This window comes from Colletotrichum godetiae (assembly GCF_030913485.1).
Source record: "Colletotrichum godetiae strain CBS 193.32 chromosome Unknown BDP55scaffold_16, whole genome shotgun sequence".
Classification (NCBI taxonomy): Eukaryota; Fungi; Ascomycota; class Sordariomycetes; order Glomerellales; family Glomerellaceae; genus Colletotrichum; species Colletotrichum godetiae.
The window spans coordinates 394,748-407,170 of NW_026851264.1; the positions used below are offsets into that span (position 1 = coordinate 394,748).

Genomic DNA, 12,423 nt, shown 5'->3' on the forward strand with positions numbered 1-12,423 from the left:
TACATGTGAGCCTCATCGTCTTGCCCGTCACCGACATGATTGACAGATACCCTTAGTCTTGGGAGCGAGCCATTGAAGAGGCCGCGGTGGCTGTATTACCCCCTAGTGTGTAATGATCTGTTCATGTTCCTGACAAACATTCTTTCAGACAGCTCCTTGAAGTAGAAGAGGGCTAAGTAAGGTAGTGAAATACACACATACCTGCTTCATCATTGGAAAGCAACTTTGACTAGTCTAGCAGCCGAGAAACAAGAGACCAAACGGAGCCCACAGGTCTAAACTCCTGAGCTCTTACTTCCACTACCTTATGATCTTTACCTTAGGGGGAGCTGGCACCACGTGGTCGAGTTCTATAGAATCCCATGGCAAAGTCCCAAGTCACGATGCATTAAGTGGGGATCTCAGAAACGCGCTGTCCCATCGCTTCTTCCCAAACTCATTCTCGACGAGATGTACCTGCCTCAACCCCGACAAGACCCTCTGAATTTCCACCACCCTAATACGCACACGAATACACGAGAAGAGAAGCCCTCATATACCTCTCCAAGTCAATTCCTGTCTCCAGCACAGCAGGCGCCCCCTAGGCCGGGGGGTCAGGTCAAACTGTGGCGTGGATAGTGGAACGGTTAATGGTCGACAATCAATTATTCACACCAACGAGCCTACTCGACGACATGCTTAGCGAGTACCCGAGTTCTAATCCCAGCATGAGCACCAGAGATGTAGCCCCCAGTTCAGCACCGGGGGGGCGAACTCTTTTGTCACTATGGATCTCTTGACTTTTGCTTACCTAGCTAGTCGTCGTTACATCACTATAGGAACTTGGTGAGAGTGAGGTACGAGAACGTCAAAGGACACGTTCGTCCAAGTCTGTTGAGAGTGGTGTGTGTTTATCTATTCATCCCCATCCCCGTCCTGCCTCATGGCATCATACTCCACATAGCGACTGATAGCAGGCAAGAAAGCCTGCGCCTGGCGGAACTCGCCCAACTTCACCCTCATCTGATCAAACGCCATCAACACAGCCTGATCAGCACCATCATCCGTCTTGCGATCCTCGACAAGCGGCAGCTTGGCGTACCGCTGCGAAAAGTGCGTGAGCAGCACGCGGCGCGCGCCCATGTTGCTCGCCACATTCAGGGCCTCGCCCAGCGTGCTGTGCTTCTTGGCAATCGCGTCGCCCTTCTTGTCATTGTCGAAAGTGCTCTCGTGAATCAGCAGCGTGGCGCCCTTGCCGGCCTTAACGAAGTGATTGCTGGGGCGGCAGTCGCCAGAGTAAGCGATCTTGAGGCCCGAGGGCCAGGTCAACACGCCGGCGTAGGCGTCCTTGCAGTGGTTTACGGGGACGAGCTGGGCGGAGGCGAGGCGTGTTGGGCAGCCGGCGGGGAGGTGACCTTCGTCGTGGGGGTAGAAGTGGCCCTTTCTGATGATCTTGATGCGTCCGAAGGCGATGGGCTCGATGCGGCTGTACTCCATCAGGAAGTACTGCATAGCGCCAGGGCCGATGAGACCGAGGTGGGGCTGGGGAGAGAGGTTGATGGTGGCTTCGTTCCAGGCGCGCAGGAATCGTGCGGTTCCGAGGTGGTGGTCGGCGTGCATGTGGCTGATGAAGATGCAGCGGGTCTCCTGGAGGATTTTGTTTGTTTCTTTGGCCCCGAATGTTCGTTGAAGCTGGCCGAGGGTGTTTTCGCCGCAGTCAAAGAGGTAGTTGCCGTACTGCGGTATCCGGACCAGAGTCGCCGAGACGTTGCGGTACTTTGATGGTACAGCAGATCCAGTGCCGAGAGGGATGATTTCTGTGTCGCGATTAGGGATATCGTGCTCAATCTCCTCAATCTCCTTGAGGAACGCAGGCTCCTTGATCTTGTCCGCGGCTTCCTTGGCAAGCTTTATAACACCCTGGTCCATACTGTGGCCCTTGAATTTGAAGATCGGGGGCACGATCTCATCCTCGACGAGCTCGTAAACAGGTGACAGCTTCGCCTTCATGCCGACGCGAGCAGTCTCCACGTTGGGGCCGATATACGAAAGGTCCCGGACCTTGTTGTTGTAGGCAAGTTCCGGGAAGCGATCAGGGTCGATCTGTCTCAAGTAGCCGTGGAGGATGGCGTACGATTCCAACGCCAGCATGTTAGGACTAGTGTCGGTAGACATGACGAGATGCTTGACGTCCGGTCGTTCCTTCATGAACTTTTGGATTCTCGGATCGTCGATGACGGTCGGCCCAAGAATCCAGTTGAAGACTCGTACGCCATCCATCAAGTTGGCGTTTTGCCATTCTGATCTACCGAGGAACGAGTCGATGTAGGATGCGTCTGCGATATCGATGACTGTAAAGCCCTGAGGCTTGATCGGCGCCTCGAGGACCATCTCGGGAGTCACTGTAATGCCATCCTTGCCCTCGACAGATACGCCGTCGGTGAGTTTTTTGTTGTCAGTGGGCTTTACACCCAGCTCCCTTGCGGCAGCCGCGTTGAACTTGCCTCTTCGACCCTTGTTCTTGACGATATAGGTCACGGCATTGTTCGAGATGGAGGCGGCGGGCAATTTGTCAACCGTGGCCGCCGGCCAAGGGTAGCGTACAAGTACGTCAAGGTCGGGCACTGGTTCGTCGCCGCCTGGCATGGGGCCTTCGTACTTCTTGATGTTGCCGTCCTCTCTAACAAAGATGGTGGCGGGGAGGTTGACCTGGGAAAGCTTCGTCTCGTACAACTTGTCCATGGTCCAGCTGGAGTTGAACATGCTCTCGACGATACCCTGGATCGCTTCCCGATCAATGAGAGCCTGCTCCTCTGCGGAAACAGCGCCAGCCGGGTTCGATAGGCCTTCATCTTCCGCCGTCATGACCTCGTGGCTTCTCTTACGGGACTTGTTGACATGATCGGAAGCGATGGGAACCTTCCAGACTTGAATGAGCTCGTCCTGCCAGTCAGGAATGGTGGCGTCGGGGTCGGCGATTCTCGGATCCTCATACAGCTCAACGGCGCGAATCGGAAGTCCCTTCCTGAACACGAACCCTCTCGCTGTTGCGACGGAGTATGCGAGGTTCTGGGCACCGTGGATCTCAATTCGGTCGGGACCCTTGGGCGCGATCAATTTCTTTCCCGTGCCCTTTCTCGCCTGGTTCCTCTCGTGCACCTCTCTCCTGCTACCGTCGAGAACATCCGCAACCGTAAGCATCATGCCAATCATACCGCCAGTGTTCTGCTGAATGGTCGCGCCCGATATGAACATGACCTCCAACTTGCCCAAACTCACTTTACGTTGGCTCAACGCTCGCTGTGTTCCCTCCGCAATGTTGCCAAAGAGGTAGCGGCGCTGGTCAAAGTGCAGCATCAGGGCCGAGCCCGTATCCGCCGTCGGCGTCGCCGCGATCTGGACGTAGTTCGTCATGGCGGCACGGACTGCAACCTCTCCTGGCTTTGTATCCTCTGTCTCTTTCGTCTCTGGCCCCTGAATCAAGTCGGCGCAGTAGATCCAAGAGTCTTTAATTTCCGCCGAGACCTTGTTCCAATTAGCCGGTAGGCAGAATACCCGTTTGTTGGGGAACGATTCTGGATCACCACGGACGACGCTTCTCCTGGCGACACCACCGGGATGTTTGTGCCCTACGATTGAGGCCAAGAAATCTGCCGTGGGCAGTGGACGTGTGCCGCGTTTGTTTGTACACAGAGCGTATTTTTGCTGAAAGGGCTCGCTATCTCTGCGACGTTCTCTGCTGAAGGGCTCTTCGTCTCGGCGGGAGGACTGGTCTCTGCGGAAAGGCTTCTCGTCGCGGCGAAAGGGCTCGTCTCTATGGAAGCGTTCTCTATTCCTGCGAAAGGGTTCGTCTCTGTTGTCTCTGCGGAAAGGCTCGTCTCTGCCGAAGCGTTCTGTGCTTCTTCGAAATGGCTCGTCTCTGCGAAATGGTTCTACGTCTCTTCCAAAGGACTCGGCCTCTCTGGGAAAATAGTCGGTCTCTCGTCGAGCAAATGCGGCGGACGGTGTCTTGGAACGATTCGAGGTGGCGAGCGGGGCGTCCCTGTTCAGTAATCGACGCTTGGCTTCGTGTTTATTATTGATGAAACCAGTCTTTGCCTGCCGCGAATCGACAATCTTCGACTTGAACTTGGACTCAAACTTGTCCTCGAACTTTGACTCAAAGGCGTCGGCAGAGGGATCTGAAGTCTTCTTGTTGGATCTGCTGTGGTAGGACAGTCGAGTGGAGACGAGGAATGGAGATGGCAAAGCTCTGGCTGATCCTTTCCGGGGGAACAGCGAGGTGTATGGGAAACGATTATTCAATGTTTGCGCCACATGCCTTTGGGTATACGGGCGGTACATGAAGTTGAAGGAGTGTGGGGAGCGCAGAAAAGGCTCACAAAAGGGAAACGGGCGACCAAAAAAATTAACTGGTGGATATCAACACATCGGAGAAGGGCAACGTGCAGCTACGAAAAAAAAAAAAGAGACAGACTTGACTGGCTGGAACTGGTGACTGTTGCGGCGACGGGGAGTGACTGCAGTCGGCCAAAAAACCTTTCCACAGAAAGGACCCTTTGCCGATAAGAGCTTATCAGATACACGTGATTCTTCGACGAAATCTCCGATATGATTACATAATGCGACAGAGCATGAAGTGTGTGCCCTTAGGCAACATGGATATCGTGAATCCCATTCCCATTTTCCCATCTATTCTAAGCCCCGAACCGTTGATCCCATCAACAAGGTAGTTCCAACTCCATGAGATAGTGCCAGTCAAGATCTGGTCTCGGTGGCTGGATATTCAATTTTTCCCCCAAATGTTGCCTTCTTTGACCAAATGATCCCCCTAGAACGCCTAATTCCCTTCGTCCCTGAGCTGCAAATTTTCATCCACCAAATACCGCATTCTTATCCAGTCATCGTTCCAATCAACCACTTTTCAATCTCTAGTCACAGGCCGTAAGGATGAGTACTTCTGATACTGCTGGTTGCGCCCCAGAACAACAGCCACAACCTCCTTCGCAGACTTATACCGGAACCCCGCCGCCGCCGCCGCCGCCGCACCACCGTCATTCCCCCGCGGACGTACTGCCTGGATCGTCGACATGGTAACAACCTGCGCCGCCGTCCGGGGCAGTCATAATGCTTGTGTAGCTTGCCATCCAAGACCTGAAGCACCGCTGCGCTTCGCCGTGTGGGTCTGTTGTGTCGTCGTTCGGCCGCTGCTGGCGGGGCCTAGAGGTTGCTGCATGTACCCCAGCTCAGCTTGCTCTGCCGCGGTGGTGGAGAGTGTGGTGCTGCTCCGTTGCGGGAACTGGCTTCGGACTGAAGCGGCGCCGGGGAGTGTTGCGACGCCTCCGAGGAGGAGAAGGGCTGATGACGAGGAGCGGATTGCGCTCATGATGTGATGAATTGAGTTTTGACGGCTAAGATTGTTTAAGGTGCCTTTTCCTCTTGATGGTGTGGACTCTGAAGAACCTCTTCTCTCGACTTTTTGTTGCGAAGGTTGATTGAGGGCGGTCCCATCGAGATATATATATCTCACTCTGACCCAGACTACATCTGCACGCACGCTCGGCTTGTTGAGGTCGCACATACCTGCTCCCACGCAGATCAGAGTACCAACCTATGCGTAAGAGAGAGCAGCGTGCCATTCCTGCACAGGCGTGGCCAAACACCCGGAGGCATTCCATCGACCGCCGCAGTGCGTCCTTGCATGCGAAACAAAGCCAATGCCCGCTGCGGAGGAGGGCCGCCATGCCACGCGCCGTGTCGGTGGGAATGGCGGGGGAAAGCAACTTGCATTGCTTACACACCAGGGACACGGTGAGTGGGTGAGTACCTAAATGAGAGGATAGCCGAATACCTGAGCATCAAAGGAGGCTTTCCGTCCCCCCACGGAGCTTCTCTTGATGGTTGATCAGCATAACCAACACCGTTCAGCAAGGAATCTTTTTGTCTCTACTTCCTCGCCTCTCAACGCAAATCTCAACTGAGAAGTATCCGTATGGGTTTGCCATCGAGTCCATGTCTTAAGGAGAATGTCTTGCACACCGTCGCTTGGCATCTCCCGTGCTCCCTACCCCCGCGCTCAGCCGTTGAGACACTTTCATCTCAGAGCAGATGCGCATGCGCGCTACAGCCAGCCCTCAACAACAAAAAGCCCAGTACCTGTGCGCCCAAGAGATAAGAGACAGAACCAAATAGTGTTGCTCAGTGGTTAGGGCTCAGAGTTCCAAACTCGAAATTAGGTGCTTTGAAATTCTTCAAAGGTCGATCAACCATCGCGAATCACTCCATGGACATGGAAAGAGACTGTAATGTTTTGCATTCTCTGGAGTCGGGACATCGGACCATGTCTGGCTCGTCTACGCACAGGTACCACGTACTTATACCCAGAATGGTTATATCTCCTCTACGAAAGTGCGACTGAAGGTTCCGTGTTGAATACCAGTATACCTTATTTGCACATGAGGAGAGTGTGCCTGACAGCTGACAAAGAAGCTTATCTCGATAAGCATATCTTATCAGCACCCCGGAGCTCGTACCTCAAATGAAGCATGGACTTCCTCCACACGGTTCAAGGCAAGCCAAGTCTTTGTCACTTTTGCTCTCCACATGCAAACACCCGTTCACGTCCCAAGACCCTTCCGAGTTCCGAATTCCATCCCCCGAGTCTCCTCCGTGCTCCAAATCCCAGCACGCGGAACGATAATTGCCAATTTGTAATTCGTCAATGACCACAAATCCGATTCACTGGCGTTCTTGAGAAAAGAGCCGGGAAGCGACGTTAAATGGTTTCCAAATATCATCAACCAGTCAAAAATCTTTCCCGGGTAATGCATCTAGCGACGACCCCAACTTCAGGAGTATTGGGGGGTCCAACTACAAGTCAATTGCATCATCAGGACAAGGAGCACCCCCCGATCCCTGCGCGTTACCCCTCCTCCCCTCCAACTGCTGCCCCTCCAAAAGTTGTGAATTTGTATGGAATTGTCAGCGTGAATTGGGCGACACCTCCACGTCACCCCACCCCGTCCCCCTCGGCATCTACTCCACCATCCGAGAAGGGGTCCGGCTCAAGGTGTGCCTTACGGCAAGGTCAGGTAAGCTAGCAAAGCAAGCATCCGTAAGCAACATGCCGCAAGTTTGAGCGAGTAAGGTAGACAGGCCAAAGAAAGGGGAGACAAACTCAAAGCTCTCACGTCCATCTCCCCCGTCAAAAGACAAGTCAAAGTGGATTCCCGCATCCCGCAATCGCATATTTGGCTGCCCCCCCTCCTCCACTCCCGTTCCGTGATCCCGACGATATAAAGACTCGCGCAACCCGCAACCTCACTCCCACCATGCCATCCCGCACCGCCGTCCTCCGTCTCGCACCCACGATCCCCTTCTGCAACCCCACACCAACCATCAGCAGCATCACGACAAAAACACCCTCCAGGACCCTCACAATGACGTCCCAAAACAACTCCAAATTCGCCGGCGGCACCCAAGCAACCCATAACCCCCACCCAGACTTCAAATCCGTAGAATCCACCCGGCCCCCCTTCAACACCGACGCCCAAATCACCTTCACCAAAACAATCTCCCCCTCCTGGACCTTCGGCTCCGGCGCAAACCCCCTAGGCCAACCAGGCCTCTCAACACCACACGTAGCAATCGACCCCCACGCCGAAGGCCGCCCAGCAGGCTTCAACTACAAACTCCTCATCTCGGCAATCACCCCGCGCCCCATCGCCTTCCTCTCCACCCGCTCCCCAGACGGCACGGTAACAAACCTCGCGCCCTTTAGCTACTTCAACATGGTGAACCACGACCCGCCAATGTTTGTAGTCGGCTTTGCCGCCTCCATCGAGAAGCCGAAAGATTCGCTAAAGTGCTTGTTGGAGAGTAAAGAGTGCGTCATCAACATCATCTCCGAGGGCTTCCTCGAGGCCGCAAACTCCACCTCCGTCAACGCGCCCTATGGGAAATCAGAATGGGACGTCAGCGGTTTGACGCCCGTGCACGACTGCAAGCACGTGAAAGCCGCGCGCGTCAAGGAGGCCGTCTTCAGCGTCGAGGGAAAGCTGGACTTTGTAAAGGAGTGGGATTCGCGCGCTACGCCGGGGAAGAAGAGCGGTGTTACTGCGTTTATTGAGGGTGTCAACTTTTGGGTGAGGGAGGATGCTATCAATGAGCAGAAGAACATTGTTGATCCTACTGTAAGTCTTTTCCACTTTCACCTGTGCGTCTTCTTGGTTATACGGAAAACATCAAATCTGACTTGATAACCTTAGGTACTTCGCCCTGTCAGCAGGTTAGGAGGCATCACCTACGGCCGCACCACCGAGGTTTTGGAGATCCCGAGAGCGGATTGGGATAGCAACATTGGTGGTGAGGAAGGCTACGAGAAGCTCAAGAAGAGCGAGCAATAGAGACTCATGGCGGAATTTCTTTCAACAACCAACACGCACACATGTTTATCCAGATAAAGGTGGTATCACAGAGACTCCACAACATGGCAATGCGCATACGGCCCCGAGATATAATATATAGAAATTAGGTGGCAATCAAAGAAGACTCGGCCGCCGTCTACATCACGGCCGCCGCTGGATATATAGAATGCGACAGATGGTGCACGTAAATACACGATATATATACGGAGCACCCTTGCCTCCACTTGTCTCCCCCATAGAAAACTCCCAAATAACCCCATCGCACTCATCCTCATCGTGAGAACCTCATGCAATTCGTATCTTCATGAACTCAGCATCTAAGCCATCCTGCGCCCAAACGCCAGCCAAAGTAGTTCAGAGGTAGAGACTCTGCCCCGCGTGTGAGACAATAAACTCGCACCCCAGTTGGGCATCGTCTTCGTATGCCTCAAGTTCTTGCAAAATTAATTTTCCTTGGTCCCTTCCATCCGGGCGGTCCTTGACGTGGATGATGACAACTTTAATACCCTTTAGAGGTAGGCCCTTGGAGTGCCCATCCTCCGTCTCGCTCCATCCCTCAATCTCACGCAGAGACAATTCTTGTGTAGGAGTTGTCAGATGTGGGCTCTCTACCGATGTAGCGGCCGGTGGCAGTGGCGGTACGTGGCCAATGTCTGCAGACACAGCACGCTTGGCCACGGATTTGGGGCTGATTGGGGACTCGTCGCCACTGGTAAGGCGCGAAAAGGCGCCTCCTGTTCGTCGTCGTGGTATTGTGTCGGGTTCTGCTACACGCTTCCGCTTCCGGGAGGCATGAGCGTCTCCTCGCGCCTCCTCAACAGCCTGAGCTAGTGCGTGCATCTCTTCCATCACATAACGGGGCTTCAGATGACCAAATAAGCGATCATCAGAGTGCGAGTCGTCGTATGAGCATTCGATGAAAATGGCAGCGAGTTGGCCAGCTACAATCTTCGGTGCGGCTTCCTCCCAAATCGTTTGATTGCGAGGAGAGAGTGACATGGAATCCGGCTCGACGTCTCCAAAGATGAGTATCTCTAGATTAGTAGCCATGTCGAGAATGAAGTAAGCCGAAGAGTCGTAAACGCATACACTAGCCTGCGGCTCCGGGGCAACCGATGGTGCTCGAGGGATAGGCGCGGTGCTTGAAGCCAGGCCGTATGGTAGTATGCGGGGTGATGCCATGGATGCGGCATCGACAGAAGGGTATCGGAGGGGTGTTGCAGTGGAAGAGGTTGAGCCACGATGTGGGTGTCTCTCGATGCAGTGACCGTGTGAAACGGAAAACGCCTTGATGGCAAGGCGATCCGCAACCTCTAGATATCCTTTGGATTCGCCATCACCAATGGCTGGGGACCCTCCTTCGACAAGCCGAGTATATGTGACCAAGCCCGCCCCATTACTTTCGTCAGACAAGTTGGGCCAAATCACATTGTTGAAGATGTGGGTTTTGAGGGCGTTGATCGTTGAGGGCAATGCGGCAAGGCGCTTTGGCCTGGTAAGACCTGCTGTGTTCACGACGAAGCCGGATATGTGATCGAGGTGAGGATGAGTAATCACATAAGTGTCGACGAGAGAGCGTGTGATGAAGGAGGCGATGCCCGTTGGGTACACTGCGCCTGTTGCGACCTCCAACTGGTTATTTGGTGTAAGCTGCAGGCCTGCAAATGGCCCGGAGGCAAGGGTGTGGGGGAGCGGAAGCTGGGTGCCGAGGCCTGGAGGTGCCGTTTCTTCAAGAATGCGTGTAATAGCGGAGAGATGAACACCGGCATCCACGGCGATAATGGAGCCTTTTGTCCACCCCGAGGCAACTGAGCGGACCAAGAGAGCGGTAGTATTGGATTCCTGGGGACCGCCGCCAGCACCCTAGGAAATTGGGTTAGCGGAGGTGCGGACATGATGGGGCACTCTTTGAGGGGATCCCGGCCCAAGAAGCGACAGGTCACTCGGTCGCATTGAAAGATGTATCTGCAGTCCTGATCGCATGCGCAAAGCGTTGAAGAAGAACTGCCGATTCTCCCTCACCCAAGGCTGCTGCACTTGCAAAGGTTCCAGGGGTTGAGGCGCTTTGCAGCATGAATTTCCCATTTGGTGCGGTTGGCGCAACCCGAAAAAGTCGACTGCATGAACGACAAGAGGATGCACCGGGGGGCCGGGTCGAGATGATCTCGTGGGGGACTTTTTCTCCCTTCATGAGAGACACTCGATACGTCGGGGCCCAGCAAGCCTCGGGGATGTGAAAGAGGACACGCGCGATCTGCGACTTTGGAAGTCGGCAGTGAGGCGCATCAAAGATATGAGAGTGGAACGTACCAGGACAATGACCTGCAAGGCCGGCCGACGGGAATTCTCCGACTTCTCCCCATTTGTGTCCTCCATAACGGACTAGGTGCTGATGCAAGACGAAAGAATTAGACGCGGAGAGAGTTGATAGAATTAGGATTCCTCCCAATGCCGCCTCTACAGAACCACCACCCCGCCTAGACGGGCAGCCAATGCCACGATGAGGTAATAGGGTCTGTGGCAGACAAGACGGAACGGCACGGCAGATAGAATTGGCATGCGACGCAGCGGCGGTCTTCGTTCTGAGCCGGTGGGGAAGATGCGATCAGTCGCAGTGTGCAGACGCGCGCTCCGGTGGGATTTGATGGTTGGTTTGCAGGGGCTGACAGATCTGGAATCTGCAATGTGAGTGAGATCGTCGGTGAGTGGTTGGTTCGGCGTCTAGGTAGGCAAGGTAGGTCGGCAATAAGATACGAGTAGGTACTCGGTAAGCTTGGCGGATTGGATGGTGAGGTGCGCCGAGACGCAATGACGGGCGTAAGGTTGCCGGGAGAAGAAGTATGTAAGAAGGTTGAAAGAAAGAATACGGTAGACGATGGACAGGAGAAAGACACAGTTTTGCGATCTTGATGGTGGTCGGTCGGAACGAAACAGGGCTGGGGCTTTCGTCAGGTCTGATGTTTGCGCCCACCACCCCCTTTGCGGTTTCTGGATCTTGTCTCTTTCAAGGTTCCCTTTTGGCGGTGTTCCCCCCACAGCAAAGGCCAGAGAGGGAAAGAGAAAAAAGAAAGAAAAAAAAGGGACGCGGATGGATCTCGAGATGAGATGGACGGCTTCTCCGAAGGCCGACGTCGTGGCTCCCGGGATGGGTGGGTTTGACTGGTGCCCCAGCCGGCGGTGCTTCTGTACGGTATTAATTGGAGAGTGGAGAGCTTTGTGAGCTGGAGCTGGAGCAAGCTGGTCGGGTCTTGTCTTTGGTATCCGTATGGATAGTGCGCGCGTGGGAATGGATCGGTGCGGATGGTAGCGGTCGGGTGGTGTTTAAGTCCGATGGCCAGGGTGGTTTTGAATGGCCTTGTTGCTTTTTGGGATTGTTCAGGATCGAATAGATGGGAGACGAAAAGAGTCCAGACCAAGTTGCTTTGACGTGACGACAGAAGGGCAAGCCAACGCGGTGCGCGGTGCGCGATGCAGTTGAGTTGCAGCTGCGAATGCGATGCGATGTGCGAGAGAGTGAGCGTAAGCGACCTCGGTCGGGTGCAGCTGCAGTGTGCAGAGTGCGGCGTGCGGCGTGCAGCATGCAGTGACAATGAGGAACGTGGACGGGTCAGGGACTCAGGGAGTCAAGGGTGGGTGGTGGTGTTGGGTGGGATGGATGCCCAGGTGGAGGGTGGGATGGATGCCCAGGTGGAGGGTTTTGGGGGGAGGGATGGAGGGATGATGACTTTTGGAGGTGAGGTGGTGGAAAGTGCGGAGGAAGCGTGGAGTTGGGCCACCAAATGCTTGCGACAGCAACTTCTCTCTCACAGACAGCAGGAGCTGTGTGCTTGCTGAGCGTTGTCGGGATGCGCGGGAAGTGATACCACAAACACCACCTCAATAACGAGCATTCGTAAGTACCAATCCCAGACGTGATGTGATGACAGAGCAGCTCTTACTTTCTGCTCCTGCCTCCTGCAAGTCAATCTGGTGATTCGCTCCTGCTTGCTGGGAAGGAACAGAACTCTGTTGCGGTAAC

At 54.5% G+C, this 12,423-nt stretch overlaps 3 protein-coding genes across 3 annotated transcripts; 1 reads left to right on the forward strand and 2 right to left on the reverse strand.

The window, feature by feature from the left end:
• Window positions 1–894: 894 nt before the first annotated feature.
• On the reverse strand, window positions 895–3,393 carry BDP55DRAFT_693090 (metallo-beta-lactamase superfamily protein; the record flags this gene model as incomplete). The annotated part of the gene is made up of 1 exon (XM_060577189.1): window positions 895–3,393. The coding sequence occupies one exon, from the start codon at window positions 3,391–3,393 to the stop codon at window positions 895–897; it is 2,499 nt and encodes an 832-aa protein (XP_060430798.1).
• A 4,025-nt stretch (window positions 3,394–7,418) lies between these two features.
• On the forward strand, window positions 7,419–8,384 carry BDP55DRAFT_550243 (nitrilotriacetate monooxygenase component B; the record flags this gene model as incomplete). Its single annotated transcript, XM_060569004.1, has 2 exons — window positions 7,419–8,171; window positions 8,247–8,384. 2 exons carry the CDS (start codon window positions 7,419–7,421, stop codon window positions 8,382–8,384), a joined length of 891 nt encoding a protein of 296 aa, XP_060430799.1.
• A 375-nt stretch (window positions 8,385–8,759) lies between these two features.
• BDP55DRAFT_727600 (cAMP phosphodiesterase class-II) lies at window positions 8,760–10,781 on the reverse strand (the record flags this gene model as incomplete). The annotated part of the gene is made up of 2 exons (XM_060579325.1): window positions 8,760–10,268; window positions 10,716–10,781. 2 exons carry the CDS (start codon window positions 10,779–10,781, stop codon window positions 8,760–8,762), a joined length of 1,575 nt encoding a protein of 524 aa, XP_060430800.1.
• Window positions 10,782–12,423: the final 1,642 nt, after the last annotated feature.